The sequence below is a fragment of the Macaca fascicularis genome, chromosome 9, assembly GCF_037993035.2.
Source record: "Macaca fascicularis isolate 582-1 chromosome 9, T2T-MFA8v1.1".
NCBI classification, from domain to species: domain Eukaryota; kingdom Metazoa; phylum Chordata; class Mammalia; order Primates; family Cercopithecidae; genus Macaca; species Macaca fascicularis.
In genome coordinates, this window is record NC_088383.1 from 92,818,365 (window position 1) to 92,835,994 (window position 17,630).

The 17,630-nt window shown below is 35.4% G+C and overlaps 1 protein-coding gene across 6 annotated transcripts in view; it reads left to right on the forward strand.

Moving 5' to 3' along the window:
- The window catches only part of PCDH15 (protocadherin related 15), a 1,788,406-nt gene extending 1,783,777 nt beyond the window's left edge, over positions 1-4,629 (forward strand). For 5 of the 6 annotated variants that reach the window (XM_065521087.1, XM_065521089.2, XM_065521088.1 and 2 more), the window contains one exon: positions 311-4,629. In XM_065521087.1, coding sequence (XP_065377159.1) covers positions 311-862 — 552 coding nt within the window. In that variant the 3' untranslated portion in view covers positions 863-4,629. The remainder of the gene's footprint in view (positions 1-310) is intronic. The other variant, XM_065521086.2, reaches the window with a different exon arrangement.
- The last annotated feature ends 13,001 nt before the right edge of the window (positions 4,630-17,630 follow it).

The window sequence follows — 17,630 nt, forward strand, 5'->3', positions numbered from 1 at the left end:
CCTTAAATAAAAGTAATACATTTTTTTCCATGTGGATCGGCAATTTGATCTAACAGAATACATGTGTTTCCGGAAATGTCTGCTTTCCAACTCAACAATACATTTTTCAAACATTAATAAGCCCTGAAGCCAATAAAGGATTGGTGAAAAGAAATGTATGTTAATAAAGACTGGCTTCCTTCTATCTCTCTTGAGTGATTTACCTTTGATAGCTTTCTAAATGTCATGGTTTTGGATTTCACAGGCAATGTAATTGTTGCCTTTTTAATTTATTTGATAGTGACTCACATATTTTTGTTTATTTTGTCAGTGGGCAAGAAAAAGAATGATCAAGTTAGTTGTAGATCGGGAGTATGAAACCAGCTCAACTGGAGAAGACAGCGCTCCTGAATGTCAGAGACACCGTCTTCACCATCCTAGTATCCACAGTAATATCAATGGCAATATATATATTGCACAGAATGGTTCTGTGGTGAGAACCCGCCGTGCCTGCCTCACGGACAACTTAAAAGTTGCTTCCCCTGTTCGATTGGGAAGGCACTTTAAGAAACTAGACAAGTTGGCAGTGACACATGAGGAGAATGTGCCTCTGAACACATTATCAAAGGGGCCATTTTCTACTGAGAAAATGAATGCAAGACCAACTCTGGTTACATTTGCCCCTTGCCCTGTGGGGACTGACAATACAGCAGTGAAGACACTAGGGAACAGGCTGAAAAGCACAGTTGAACAGGAGTCCATGATTGACAGTAAGAACATCAAGGAGGCTTTGGAATTTCATAGTGACCACACACAGTCCGATGATGAAGAGCTTTGGATGGGTCCCTGGAATAACCTCCATATACCAATGACAAAACTGTGACCAATTTTTTTAAAAGATATTTTAATTTTTACTTCTGTTTTTAATAAACTGTGCTTTTTATTGTCACTGAGAAGACAATGTATGGAATTTATATCGTGCACACAAGCTAAAACTTTGAACAATATGCTTTAAAATTTTAAAAGAGACAGATTTGCATTCATATTGTTATCAATTAATTGTTTTTCCCAGAAAATCCTTCTGGACATACTTTCACTAAATAACCTATCATTTAAACATTTAGCTGTTTTGTTGGGTCTTGAATTTTTTTTGTTTTAATAAACAAGAAATAATTACTAAGTAATTTATATTTTATTGATTAATATAGATTATGCCTCATTTCTAGCTCCACAAAACCTTTTTAGTACATGTAATTTTATTTTCCATAGCCAAAAGGGCAAAAAGGAAATGGAGGATATTTACAGGCAATGAGTTTATACAGCTGCTGTCTACACTGCCCTAATTTTTAAAATGAAATGAAAGCTAGAATTGCAAAATAAAGTAAATGAGGGAATCACCTGTAAATTATTTTAAATCATGAGTTTGTTTTCTTTATTGTCCAGTATAAAGGTTTTCACATTTTACCATAAATACATTTATATCTTGACCCTTTAGGAAACCACTTGAAGTCATATGTCTTTTTATCAATATTATTTACAATATTCCCTGGTCCCTCTATCTCATATCAAATATGGTAGATAATTAAGTTTAATCACTCGAAGTTAAATAATTGTTTGGAGCAACATGGGAATCTCACCATTAACAAAGCTTTTAGGGAAGTGAGAAAGGTTCTAGTAAACAATAATGCATCTAGAATGACAATTTCATAATGGAAGACATGATGAGAATAGGGAAGTCTCCCATTAATGTCACTAGACTTTAATAGTTTGTAAACCCAGCATATCAGAGTAAAGGAATTTGGCAGGGTCGAAATTTATATAATATAGGAAGCCTATAAAAGCTATGAATTCATAACTTCAAATGTTATGTTTAACTTCTTCCATTTTCAGTTTATTTATAGAATATTTTAATGCACATATTTATGTGCCTAAAATCCAGAACCAGGAAATCATTGCCTGGGCATTTTTTAAAATCAAAGAACATAGTCTTGATTTTTTACCATTGAACAAAGCACAGTGTTTCATCATAAATAGAAATGAAAACAGAATATCCTTTAAAAAACTTGCCTTGTGTGTTGCTTATTTTCCAGATGTAAAAAGAATGAAACAATATAGATTAAGAGAATTCAGCATTCTATTGAATATTACTTAGTATGATATAGATGTAGCTCACTTCAAATTTTGCATAGTATTGACCAAGTTCAGGTTTTAATGAAATTTCCTTATGCATGCTTAATATATGGTTGAAGGATTGAATAATGCACTATTATTTATTTCCCCTTACATGTTTCACATCTTAAAAATTGTTTATTATTACGCTATTTCCTTATTTCCAAAGTGAATGAATTCTTTTAATATAAACTTGCCAACTTGTAAGAGTAGTATGTTTTTACTTCAGATTTCCAAGAAAATATTTGAGATCAAATACAGTAACATCTCGTCTGCCTTATTTTATTGAAAATTAATGCATTCCATACCCTTGCAAAAAAAAAAAAAAAAAAAAAAAAAAAAAAACCTAGTGGCATCAGCTAGGAGATTAGAAACATAGAATCATGACCATACTTCCTAGTCTACCAAACAAGCATCCACATTTTCATAAGATCCTAAGGTGGTTTATATGCATATTAAATTTTGGAAGCAATGAAGTCTGGGGCTTATTCCTTCAAGCACCAAAGCAAGGGTTTTTAGTATAGGATACTTTGTATAGGAATTAGATTGAGCATGTATTTCTCTACTAATTCAATCAGAGGTCATTGAATATAATTTATTATTATCTTGATACCCCCAGATCATCTCAGTCAGCATCCCATGATATTCTCTCTATATACAGCTTCATATTGTGTTTTTGTCCTTTGATTTCTGACTGTGACATTTAACTTATTCTGTTATTGTGCCTTTCTCACAGTTTTTTTCTTTCAGTTTACAGCTTCTAGTATCCTGGTGGGAAAGTTTGTGTTTTTGTTTGTTTTCTTATTATTGAAAAATCATGAAGCTTAAGATGGGAATTAGGTACATGGATTCAAGCAAATGTTTTGCGACTCTTAGATGCTTTTTTTGGTTACCAGTAAATTTGGAAATCTGATGTTGGCGGAAGTCTCATGGCCTGATATATGAGATGTCACTGTATTTTAAACTACATTTTTTTCTATGAGAAAATATGCAAAATTTTACAAACCACTTAGCATACACATTTCAGTAATTTAAACTTGATTATTTCCTTGCAAACAATCATGAAGTCAATCTATTACTTAATGGAGATAGCATAAAGAGAAGCAGAATTTACACAGAGCAACCAAACCAAATATTTGGTCAGTATATTTTGGGTAGACGAGCAGCAAAATTATTACTAACTAAATAAATCCGAATCAATTTAATAGTTACTTTAATAGAAATTTCACTAGTCTATAAATCCCTGACTCAGGATTAAAACTGTGGAACCCAGGAGAAATACCCAAGTGTGTTTAATCTTAAGAATACTTCATATAAATAATGTTTCAATATTTATAAAGAAATTGGTTGTTATTTTTCCTAGAAAGGTGTAGGAAGGTTTCCTTGTTGTTCTCAATCATCACTAGCTTCAGTCAGGCAGAAGAAACAGCAGGTCTTGGCTAATCAAGATGAGAACAGATGATGTAATGACTAATATTGCAACCTGTTGATTTTAGGTCTTGTGGGCATTAAGAGAAAGCAGAGGAAGAATGAGAAAATATAGTCAGAGTGACATAGGACATTTGTGACAATGACCATCGAATCACAGATGTTAATCTCCCTCTCTCAATTTGTCTTTTTCACTAATTACAGACTCTGAGAGTTGTAATAGAATTGCAACTGTAGGTTGGCCAAAACCATCTTTTTAAAATACAGAGAAAAGTTTGCCTTGAATTTTATATGTGATATGTCATTTATGTTATTATACCACATTGTTCACAGGGATGTTAAAACGTATTATTCACTTAAGTGGTTGTTCCAAAGGTGATTCAGTAGTTACTATAAAATATTGTTTTAAAACATTTTTATGTCATAGAGCCAGAAGTAATTGAATATTGACTCTCAAGGGAAGACATTTTCTTTCTTTTATTTCATGAGCTTTGATTTTTCTCTTTCTCTGCTTCACCTTCTTCGTTTTATACCATAAGTGAGATTTATATACCACTTGAATTTAATTAGTAAAATAGGCCAAAAGTGCTAATAATCTTTTCTCAGGGCAGATGGCTATTGGTGCCTGCAAATTACATAGCGATAAGGCTGAGGGATAGGTTCAAAATAATACTGAGTACTTACACATTTTATTGATAGTTTCTTTCTATTCCCAAATGGTATGTGAAATTTTTGTTCTAATTTTTTTATTGGTTTTCAGTAGTTAACTCTGATCTTTATCATAAGAATCTTTAGTTATAGATTGGTATTTTTTTCATTGCAATCTACTTTAAATTTGTGGTCAGTTAAGCACATGTATGGAAGATTCAAACATTGTCTATAGTTTGAAAAATCTATCGACACCTTCACTGCTTTCCAATTTCTTTATCCAAATACCTGTTCTTCCTTAAAAAATATTATGTTACTGTATGAAGAATCTGAATTAGAAGTTTTAAGTTAAAATGCATTGTTATTCACTACACAATGTTTCAAAAATAAATTTTCATTTGAAAAGATGATTTCTCATTACTCTGTCAGGTGGGGATAAAAATCAGTAACTATTTTCACATTTATATGTTGAGTATTTCAGCCTGATAATAAAAGCCTGCTCTGCAACCTCTTATCTTAGAACAATGTGGAGGAAAGAAGTGTATTTTAAAACTTCTACCCATTCTTTTCTCATTTCAGTCATGTACTCATGCCACCAAGTTCTGAGAAGAGTGGAAACTGTGTTTCCTAACATACCACCTATTCATTTATATTTTTAAAATGTAATTACATAAACATTAAGGTTTTCACATATGATCAGTTTATGATGTTTATAGAAATGCTAAATGACAGCATAAATGTGGCAAGAAGCAGAGTCAACATGAAGTTATATTCTGCATTTTAACATGGTTGAGTCTGACATTTCAGAGACTCATAATTTAACTCTCTCTACCCCCAGCTCCCACCCTCTATCTGTCTCCTTCTCTGTTAAAATATGCTCCCATTTCGCTGGTCACATGCAGCTTCCTGATTTTCTAATGCAGTTGATGATATAATAATTTCAATTGTCTTTTATCTCAAATAATCAGGAATGAGAGAAATAAATTTTCTAAAACAGCCAACTTGGACATAGACGGAATTCTTGGTCCATTGCCTTTTTTCTCTGCAATTGTAGAAGAGAATTTTATATATCTATGTATTTCCAGTACCCAGCATACCTACTTGCATAAACAACGCTGCTGAGAACAATATTGCATTAAATAGAATGAATTAATTCTAGCTCTATCACCATGTAACCTTTGGCACATCATTTTATAATTTATCCTTATATAAAAATTGTAAAATGGTAATAATATCAACTTCAATTAAGAGATGAAATCAGATATTTAATCTGAATATATTGTGATTGCTATAAATATATATGTACAGAATAAAAGATTACAAAATTGCCTTCATGTTCTTCTCCACAGATTTAGCCAGAGTCTAATATTTTCTGGCAAAATGCCAGCGTAAATTTTATTCACCTACCTTACATAGTAGATATTTTAAGTTATAAGAAAATACAATATCTTCCCCATGCTAATACATGTATATGTTTTTAAAGAGAAGTAAAATAACCCTGTAGTACTTTTTGTCTTTTGAATTGGCCTATTGCACAGTTTAAAATTTTAAAATGCAAACACTGTTAAAAAGAGCACCACACAAAATCGTGGCTACACTGAAGACTGTTCAGCAGCTTCACGTCTGTGAATGCAAGGAAATACTTAGAAGTCTGTCCTAAAATATGTCATATTTCAATTTAAGTACTTACCCTAAATATGCCTTTAATGTAGAGTAATTGCTGAATTAACACTGGCTCTTTTGGATTTGTTGTAAAAGAGGCTAGGTTTATTTCAAAATCTAGACCATGCTTACCTGTTCTTTCTCTCTAATCCCAGCATCATTATTTGCATATATAAGCCTACTGACAAAAGCTGATTTTAAAATATCAGTGTCTATAACTTTGTATGTATCCCCTTTGTTTTCTATTCCCCATCAAATTTCTTTACCTTGCCATCTTCTATAAAAGACTCTGAATTTTCTAACCTTGTAAAAATATCAGTTATAGTCCAATGAGAAGAAAAGGGGGCATTTTAGCTAGCTAAAGTGTATGTACATGATGTAAATCAATATCTACTTATATTTAAATTACTTTAGGTACAAAAACATTTAAATTCACAGAAATAAAACAGTATATCAATGTCAACATTGATTTTAGGGACTCTTACATGTCATATTTTATTTATCCTATTGAATTAACATCAATATAGATGCCACATCTTTTCTCCAGAGGTACAAACACTCATTCACATACTATTAAGACAGTTTGGGGTCTTTCTGAGTGATGATGGCTAAACAGGTAGCCTAAAGGTATATATTCTGATGGAACAAACGTTTGCCTTTTAAAAGTAAATCATGCATACCATAAGACTGTTAAAATCAATATGGAAAGCCTTATTTACACTAACATGTATAGTTGAGCTATCATAACTATAACTTAGATTGTGGAGTAGTAAGTATAGGCTAAAAAGTATCTATATTGCATCATTAGGTTAGTATCAGATTCCTGTTACTGGGAGAAAAGTTTACCCAAAGAACCATTATCCTTGTCATCAAGGAAGACATAATTTGCCTAAGCTACCAACATGTCATTAACCCGTCATTTTCCAATGTTAGTAACTACAGGTGGGCTTAAAGGATAAATCTTGGCCTCTAGTAATTCCTTTGTTACCGTACTACATTGATCACACCCCAGCCTTTTTAATTTAATTTTCATAACTACAAAATTAGTTTGGCTATCAGTATCCTAGGGCCTTTTTTAGCAGAAGCTGAAATAATGGACACAATATTCCCTTGAAACCAGCACTGCAACTGTGGTTTACAGAACCAGTTGCTGTGCCCATCTCATGCCTGTGCTACTTATTTAGACCCCATTTCAGAACAAAAAGGTCTTAGGGTGATTTACAAAACTGTATACACTACAAAAGAAGAAGTAAAGGTGAAAGACAAAAGGAAAATAGAGAAGAGTAAACGTGGAGCTTGGGTTAGCATTCACACTTATGCCCTCATGGTTCCATACCTTAAATATTTAGGTTACAAATACAGCTCTAATCTCCCAGACATCAGATCAAAAAAGGAAAACAGGATTAGTTACAGGATTCATAGTGTACATAAAGTTAGAAACAACTAATGATGAAAAGTCAGCTTTGCCTGCTACCAGGATCTGAGGGAAATTTTTCCTAAGTGTCTTTATTAAAAGTATGCTATAATATATATTGGCTTAGTAGCGGTCAAATTTTATTTCTTTGCTTCTTGTTTCTTCTTGTATAGCTTGCAAACATCAGCCTTTCCTCCAGGAGATCTTCAAGTGTTTGACTCTATCATCCTATTATCAACACCTCTTACAATGACTGCTGAAAGGGTAGATTGCCAGAATATTTTCTACTCTGACTAGCATTCTTTCTTGCCAAAAGATTTCTATTAATCCTATTTAAGTTACCAAAGGCCAGGTTGTAAAGGTCTGCACAGTTATATAACTGTGCTGTTTGCTGATGATAGTGTATGTAAATGCAGACCTATTTCTTCAGAATACAGATTTTTTTTTTCCCTTGAAGTTCTAGCCTGACTATAGGGAACTTTTCTTAGAGAAATGAAATTGTCTTTTATAAAGTAGGCAAAAATATGAAGAATATAGCATCACCTTAATTGCTTGCCTAATTTAGCTTAATGACATTCACCATAATATCATTTTATATAAATATATATTTGTATGATAGACATATTATCTTCATAGATGTGCTGATAAACCTGCTCTCCAGAAGAACAAAACAAAACAATAACAAACAAAGATTTGTTGTGTTTGCAGATTTCCATGATACAAATACACCCACCATGGTCAATTTCAAGCCACTGATGGGCCTAATAGCCAGTTTGCCAAATTCTTGGAAAATTTCAACATTGGTTCTTGCAAGCCAGTATAGACTTGGCTTACATGTGTTGTACTAGTGCAGTTATTGAGAGTGATTACTTTCATTCTCAAAAAAGGAAGCAGAAACTTTCTCTGGAAATAAAAAATGTCTTGGCTGGGTGTGATGGCTCATGCATTTTGGAGAGGTCAAGGAGGGAGAATTGTTTGTGTGCAGAAATTTGAGATTAGCTTGGGCAATATAGCAAGAACCTGTGTCTACAAGAAAAAAAAAAGTTAGCAAGGCATGGTGGCACATGCCTGTAGTCTCAGCTACTTGGGAGGATGAGACAGGAGGATCATCACTGGAAACAAAGATTGTGAGGTTACAGTGAGCTATGCTCATGCCACTGCACTCAGTCTTGGTGACAAAGGGAGATTCTTTCTAAAAAGAAGAAAGAGAAAGAAAGAAAGAGAGAAAGAAAAAGAAAGAAAGAAAGAAAGAAAGAAAGAAAGAAAGAAAGAAAGAAAGAAGAAAGAAAGAGAAAGAGAGAGAGAGAAGAAAGAAAGAAAGAAAGAAAGAAAGAAAGAAAGAAAGAAAGAAAGAAAGAAAGAAAGAAAGAAAGAAAGAGAGGGAAGGAAGGAAAGAGAGAGAGGAAGGAAGGAAGGAAGGAAGGAAGGAAGGAAGGAAGGAAGGAAGGAAGGAAGGAAGGAAGGAAGGAAGGAAGGAAAAGAAAGTCTTCACAAAAGGGCTGATGCCTAAAGGACAACAGAAAGTGCTCAAAGAGACAAGTTTTTCCATACAATGGGAAAAGAGAAGAGGCCAAGAGAATTCTGTAAGATGCCCCTTAAGCAGAAAGGCCATTTTGTGCAAAGGCCAGAAATGTAAGGGAATTAAGATACATATTTAAAGAAAACTACCAATAATTCAGTTTCACATTTTCATAAAATGCAATTGCATGGTGTGGGGTTAGGAAATAGAAAAATAAACCTATGTTTTAGGCAAGAACTAAATTACTAATAAACCTATTTCTATCTTATCACATAGACAATTTGCAATCACTTCAAACAAATCTAAACAAGACAGAAGAGCACTTAAATGCTTCTATAAGATGAAAGGCAGACTTCATAATGAAAAGAATATGAGGAATAGAAAGAGGAGAAAATTTCAGCATAGAAGGCCTGGATTCAAGCTTTAGTTCACCAATGAATGTATTAATGGACCTTTCTATTGTTAAGTCCAAGGACCATTTCTTAATGTTATTTATGTACTCTTCATTTTTTTTTAAAGTTAGCACCACCTATTCTTATACTGTGAAGTTCTCCTCTTTCTCATCTCTCACCATCTTCAGGACTTACACAATCTTCTCATATCCTCTTGTTCATTTTGATACCTTAAGAAAAAAATGAGCTTAAATAATATTTTGAAAATATTAAAGAAGGTTTCATGCATGTGTAATTCATATTTTCTCACAGTCATGCCACCTAACCACCTAACAATGAAGAAACACAGCGTAGCGATTAAACTTTGATTTGAGCAAGATCGTACGGGTCCAAATCCTGGCTTTGCTACTACCTAGCTAAATGCTTTATCTGTACACTGATAATAATAATAGTCCTTATCCTGTGGGCTATTACGAGGATTAAGTTAGTTAATTTTTGTAAAGCTTTTCAAACAACTCTTGCATATAATAGACACTACATAAGTAAAACAGAAATGTGCAGGGGGAAAATCACTTCAAGAAAGAAAGGGGTTTGGGTGCAGTGGCTCAGGCCTATCTACAAGGGAGGCTGAAGAGGGAGGATCCCTTGAGCCCAGAAATCGGTGGCTGCTATGAGTCTTGTTCATGCCACTGCACTTTAGCCTGGGTGACAGAGTGAGACTCCAATTCTGGAAAAAAAAAAAAAAAAAAAAGAAGAGGTAGACATAGGGAGAAATTTCATCTAGCCAAGAATAGGAAACAGAAAACCTGCTTATTCCATCTTTGGGTAGATTGTGAGAAGGAGAGAAGGAGAAAGTGGTGACATGTATGCACTGTTATTTTCCCTCTCCTTTTCACCCTTGCCCCCACATCTCTGAATGGTGAAAGACAGGAGTTTTTCATCTGAGTCCCTGTTTAAGACATTGAGGACCTTTTCTTTGTGTGTGGGATGGGGTGGGGTGGGAGGGGGGTGTTATGCCAACCTGGACAGGCTAGTCAGAGTATAAACAGTAACTATATAGGCAGACAGAAGCCAGAGTTTATCTCCTGGGAATCTACCCTCAATCTCACATTATATGGAAGATGTACAGATGTTTGCACAAATTCTGTGCATGAATGTGGGAGAGGTGAGAACGTGCAAGGTGTGACCTTCGTAGGCTTTGAGTTAGGTCTGTATGGAAAGGCTCAAGTCTTACAAGGAGAAATTGGGAATGGACAAATGTTGCAGAGAGACTTCCAGGGTATAACTAGTACCAGCAGGAGCTGCAGCCATCCTGAGTCAACAGGGAAGACCACAGTATCCAGACCAAGCTGAAAGAACATGTCACAAGTTCACTATCTGAAGACTGTAACGTCATATGTGTGCAGGTAGAGCAGTGGTCAGAGGACCACAGAAAGCATCATCAGAAGTCAGCAAGAACCTGGAGAGCAGCAATAACTACACTTGCATTTAAGATCCTATTCCTACATTATTGTGAACAAAAAGTGAGCAGCTCTGCAGTATATTCAGACACCATCTTGGATTGCAAAAGGTTGGGAGGGAGGAGCTGAATATCTAAGCACTTACTAAAAGGTGGACTATTTAAACCAGAAAATATTGATATCTTCTTAATTGAAATGTTTACGTCTTTTCTCTGAGCATCTGGATAGTGGATTTTGGCAAGGTTTAAATCAGCTATAAAAAAAATAAAGACACTTTTCCTTTTCCCATGTCTGCTATAGCAATCTTGGGAGAGAGGATAGCTGTTTTTCACTCTATTTGTTTCTGATAAATAGACTTGAAGACTTTCGAAGATTGTTACCATGTTATAATTATCTTAGGGTCCTTATACATGTTCAAATTTTGTAATTCTGATTGATATCATGACACAATATAATTATAGGCCTCTTCCTGCTCTTATTCACACAATCTTTTCTCTTTCTCCTTCAGAGAAGTACGTATCTCAGAAAGTAAGCTCAAATATACAATTAACATGAACCCGAGAGTCAGATCATTTGCATCCTGACAACTTCCAAAGTGATACATTTGTCACAGTGAATTTCGTATTTATTTTTTGGTGTTTGGAATATAGCTTTAACTGGAACAAGAAAAACCTCCACGGAGCTTATAGTTTGCTCCAGTATTCAAATAGTATTAAATATTCTGAAGGACATAAAGACAAACAGATATATTTTACCAGTGCAAGATGGGACCTCCCTCCCCGCTTTTTAGGTTTCAGTTATCAAATCAGGTGATATCCAATAAAACTCTTAATAAACTGTGAAGTGATATGCCAATTGCTATAAATAAAGATAAGTAAATACATTGCCACACATTTTTCTGGGGTGTTATTAACATGTACTGCTATTACTGAAAACGTCAACTCAAATCTCTCTCCTGAGATCAACTGCCATATAGTGCGCAACGTGGGCTGGCAATCTGTCCCAACTCACTTGGGATAGTCTGAGCTTATGTCAATTGCTATTAATAACGATGCACAAGCATTCATTTCACTTTAAAATATACTCATTTGAATGATACATAAATTATGTAGTCACTCTACCAATTGGAATTTCCTCTTAAAATTGCACAGAAACTTCAAATTCAGCAGTCTATTTTATCCCTTTCACTCAAATCCTATCAAGCTTGTTATCGCTCATTTGTATCCTAGACCCTTTAATGGCTCTACCCTCCTCTAAGGCAGCTACACTTTTCTCACACTGCTTCTTCTGCTTTACCTCCCTTCCCATGCCATTAACAGGCAACTTGCCCTGTTTATCTTTCTTTAATATACCCCCTAGAGGAGTAGTTTTTCCATTTCTGCGGTTTCATCCCTGGCCCAAGACTTCAACATCTCTGCTCAAGGCTAGTCTAATGGATTTTTAATGGAGATTCTTTATTCCGGCCTTTTTATTTATTAAAAAATGAGTTGTAATGCTGCTACAGTAATCTTAATGGAATATAAACGCATCACCTAAAGTCATTTTTAAAGACTTTCTTTTTTCTCATAAAGAATACAATTAATATCCTGTAGTATTTAACAACTTCTAAAATATAGCTCAACCTATCTTTCTAGACATATATCCCATCTTATTATATAGACAGGTTTCCTCCAAAAATACCAGAAAAAATCTTTCCAGAGAGTGTAAGATATGAGAACATTTGAGAGATTTTGCTCAGTAGTTAGTTGGGCAATCATAATTTCTATTAATTAAAAAAGGTTTTGCCTTAGAAATTTCTAGTCTCAAATTCTCATTGTGAATTGAAATTTCTCATGCCTAGAGTGCTGCATAGAAGCAGCAAGATTTCATTTAAGTCAAAGATCCCTGTAGGCCAGGATCATGGATGACTCAGTGGTATTAAATTGATAAGGCAATGATCAAAGCATTCATTCACTTTCATATTTGCATTTGACAAAATTAAAAAATCTCCACAGCCTCTGTGTTCTCAGGGTTGGCACTGCAGGCTGCAAGGAAGAGAATAGACATTGGGAAAAGGAGGTTAAAAAAGAGACTTCTGGGCCACAACACTTGAAAGAATTTGAAGGTATGCCGAGGATGAGGTGGCATCCACCCAGGCGGACCAAAAAAGCCTTTTAAGCCCCAGCCATCTTTCTGAAGCTAATCTCCGCCTCCACCAACCAACCCTTATTCAGTAGCTTCTGCCTATATTCTTCTTGCTAAGCCAGGGCATAGCATACTATCTTGGCAACTATTTTAGCCCCCTGACACAAGGGACATATAAATCCCCATTAGAAAAAAAGAAACAGTGCCTGAATCCAGCTGATGGGTGAATGGAGGCCTCTAGGTTAAATCAGCACATTATTGTGCAGAAACATATAACTGATATTAATGTGCCTTATTATGATTCTACTGTACATATTAATAAAGAATCAAAGGAGATAGTTCTGTTCAGGGACTGTGCATGTGGAGTGGTGATTCTTGCTCTCTTTCATGCAGTCTAACAAAATAATAGAAAATCCCAGAAGAAGAAGGAAAGAACAACTTTTATTGAAGACTTGGTAGCTCCTGAGTCTTCAAGGTTGTTTTTCAATACAGCAGTGCCACCAACCTGATGTAGGTATGATGTGTTATCTGTCCATTTCCTTCCTTCCTTCCTTCCTTCCTTCCCTCCCTCCTTCCTTCCTCTTTCTTCCTTCCTTCTCATCCTTCCTTCCTTCTCCCCTTCCTGCCTTCCTTCCTTTTTCTTTCTTCTTTCTTTCTTTTTTCTTTCTTTCTTTCCTTTCTTCTTTCTTTCTTTCTTCTTTCTTTCTTTTTCCTTTCTTTCTTCTTCCTTCTTTCTCTCTCTCTCTTTCTTCCACTTCCTTCCTTTATTCCTTCCCTCCCTCCCTCTTTCTTTCTTCCTTCCTTCCTTCTTTCCTTCCTTCTTTCTTTCTTTTCTTTCTTTCTTTCTCCTTCCTTCCTTCCTTCTTTCCTTCCTTCCTTCCCTCCCTCCTTCCTTCCTTCCTCTTTCTTCCTTCCTTCTCATCCTTCCTTCCTTCTCCCCTTCTTGCCTTCCTTCCTTTTTCTTTCTACTTTCTTTCTCTTTTTTCTTTCTTTCTTCTTTCCTTTCTTCTTTCTTTCCTCTTTCTGTCTTTGTTTCTTTCCTCTTTCTTTCTTTTTCCTTTCTTTGTACTTCTTTCTTTCTCTCTCTCTCTTTCTTCCACTTCGTTCCTTTATTCCCTCCCTCCCTCCCTCCTTCTTTCTTCCTTCCTTCCTTCTTTCCTTCCTTCCTTCTTCTTTCTTTCTTTCTTTCCTTTCTTTCTTCTTTCTTTCTCCTTCCTTCCTTCCCTCCTCCCTCCCTCCCTCCCTCCCCTCCCTCCCTCCCTCCCCTCCCTCCCTCCCTCCCTCCCTCCTTCCTTCCCTCCTTCCTTCCTTCCTTCCTTCCTTCCTTCCTTCCTTCCTTCCTTCCTTGCTTTCTTCTTTCTTTCCTGCCTTGCAAATGCCTTGTTGCTTTCTGTCTTAATATCTCCACACAGAATCGATGACTAGCAAAGAAATGGTCCACTCAGACTTGCTTTAGTCAAATGAAAATGGTATACCCAATTGCAAGGTCCTGGTGCCATCTTAGTTTTACACAAAGGAGTAAAACAACTACCTACTTGGGGGAAATCTTATCTCCTTCTCCCATAGGAAATGAAGCCCCTGGCTCAATTAAGCCTTCAGTTCACATAGATTCCCCTAAATATGTGGACAGACATGGTTTACTGAAATTTGGGTAAGTTGAAAACCCAATCGTGTCCACTGGTCTGTCCACACTCAGTGCTAGCGATGCAGAATTGAAAATTAAGTTAAGCACTCAGTTCAGCGGGTAGAACTCAATCTCACACTCATAGCTCTAGCCAATACTTTCTTTTACAGGACTGGCTATACTATTTTTGCTGACTTTTGAACAGGAAGATTATAGGCTAGAAGGTAAAAGACATCCCTCTGTGGTACCGTAAATTGTGGAAGCAATTGTACCACTGATCAGATTTCCTAGCTAACTAATGTAAGATCCTCATGGTATGATTCCATTTTCTGATGAGTTGTACTCCTGATATAGACACGTTATACTTGACTCCTGTCTAGAGTTTCTCTATTTGTCTCATTGTAAAGGAGGTCACAGTGCATGGGGTATGACACCTATAGACATCTGGAATTGCTGAACATTAGGATGATAATATTTCTAATTCTACCTCTTTCATCTCCTCTTGGTTCATATACTTTAACAAGATAGTTTGCTCACTAAATATGGCTGTCCTCCCTAAAAAGTGTCAACGTCTCCTGGCTGTTTTCTGAAAAACAGAATAAAACAGTTATGGTGGGGGATACATAAATCTATTTTAAATTTTGGAATTTTGTGTTGACAATTCTTGGATTGTCAACCTCAGGCCAGCTTGGTTTTATAAATTTCGCATGGCAGCATGAACAAAAGGAGCCTGGAAGATTCTAATTTAGTTCTAATTCATTCATATGGATTAAAAATGCTCTCGTCCTTCTTGATCCTGACCCTTTCAGATGAAAAATCTGGGTGCAAATAAGAGGTAATTAGAGGAAAAGTGAAATTATCGGTACTAAAAAGGAACACACCAATTTTGTGTTGGTGGAGGGAGAGCAACAACCTTAGTACCTGAGGTTGGATCCAAGGGGTTAAAAGGGGACTGGGATGGACACCACTGCCTAATCAAACTGCAACTCCATCTGCCAGTGTGACTTGCTGCTGGAATCGTAACCTGTCCATGTGCCACAAAAACAGAAAACTGCATGTGAACATAGCTGGTCTTAAATTTTTCTGCTCTTCCTGAAACAATACCTGACAGTCAAGTCTGCAACCTCCTGTTGATACTGCCTGTGTTTTTTCATCAATCCAGTGTGATGGTGGTCCAAATCACATTTTGCAACAAATCCCAGTTACTTGTGCTCCTTTTTGTTCTGTGTTTCTATGTGGGTGAACTGGCAGCCACAGAATCACTCCCTTAAACTGGGATTCTTTGTCGTCCATTTATTGTCCTCTTAATTGTTGTCAGTGACACCAAAGTTTGGCAGATTAATCTAAATTTCTTTGCACAGGTCACGTCTGATATAGTCTGGGTTTAAACGATGTCTTAGCTATCTAAGATGAGACCTCCTGATCCCTTCTTAAATTTATTCACAGTTGGCGAAGTCTAGCTTCCTTGGGGGTGGTGTATAATTGCAGGCAAAACTACAGGTTGGCCTCATCATGATGCATGGAATTCAGTTGAGAGTAGCCTTAATTAAGTGCTATAAGAAAGATTTAGTCCTAGCCTCTGTCAGTCAGATTAATTAGAATGGTCAACGAAGTGGCATAATCCTTGGTTTTTGTTTTCAGCCAAGAACATACTAGGAAGGCATAAGAATATATTATTGAGAAAGGAAATCCACCAGAGTTCCTGAACATCCCTCAAAACTGCTCCCTGCACCCCAACCCTTGGAAATGGCCCAAGAGAACAGTCATCAGGACCTTGCATTCCTCCAGTGTCCCCTCTAAACCTATTTTATAACAGAGTGCTTCCAATGAGACACCTCCTTGTGAATACCTTTTGCCAGTGCTCCCTAGAGGGAAGATTAAACAGCGAGTTTCAGATTGCAAATCTCTAGCAGATATTGACAATGTACCATCATATGTGTTCTTTGTCATTAGGGAGTCAAGATCCTGCCTTACCCAACATGATCTGGATCTCAGAACTGAGGAGAGGGGTCTTCCTTGTGTGTTCTGTCTCACCTCTAGGAGTAAAGTCTATTATATATTGTTATGCATTTAACATATCTGCTATTGTATTATATATTTCATCTGCTATTATATTTGTTGGAGTTTCTTGACCTTTTACTAGTCAATTCCGTCTTATTCTGATCCCTTGACATATATAATAATAGGATTATCATGGCGCCAGCATGAGGTCAATTCTGATACCTTTGTTTTAAAATGCTACGCCACTCAAAGCTGAATATCAGGTGTGCTATGTGGATTGTGTTGAAAAGTAATTAACGGTGAAATATTTCTACTAAATGCTTTTTCAACCAAGCAGTAATCATTTTTATAGGAACTTAATACTTTTCTCCATAGGTTTGCAAGTTTCACTTTTCATTTGCTACTTCTATGTTTAGTAACTTTTCAAATTTCTGCAATAGTTAACACTGTTTTTGACAATCAAAGAAGAGAAACTTAAATATTTTAATATCATTAAAAACATTGACCTAGCCAACAAATTGTAATGTAGTTTCTTAAAGATAAGGCCTAAGCTTTTTGAGAATCCTTCATGTGCTGATAGTTTAGCTATCAAATTTCCCCCTCAATGTTATATATAATTTATTTATATATAAACTATTTATAACATAAATTATACATAGTGAGCAGACAGAATTATCTAGATTTTGAAATTTTTGTCATTTTTCTCCTGAATAAAAAATAAAATTTGGCATATTGTTTATAATTTTATTCATTATAATTTTACTTTCATAGAACAAAGGTGCTAATGGGTGCCTCAGGGAGCATTGCTCTGGAAATGAACATATTTAATGTTCTAATTAATGATCTGGAAGAGAGAAAACCTGGCCTTTAATAAAATAGCTAGCATGACTAATTTAAAAGATGCTAAACATACCATCAGGGACATTTAAGTCATTAAAAACCTTAGAAAAAAACATAAATAATTGAAAGAAATTCATATTTTGCACAAAAAACTCAGGGCAGCCTAACTAAAATGAAAATAACTTTCCCATACTAGCAAAAGTCACAATTAAATAAGATTAGGAAGCAAATTTTATTCATAATAGAAGGTGCTTTGATTCAATGATAACATTTTTACTGTTTTTGAGTATTTTGGATTTATATGTTTGCATAAGTAAACAACTGTTTTGTTTTTGGAAGCTTGGTTTTCTTTCCTATGACAAAATAGAAT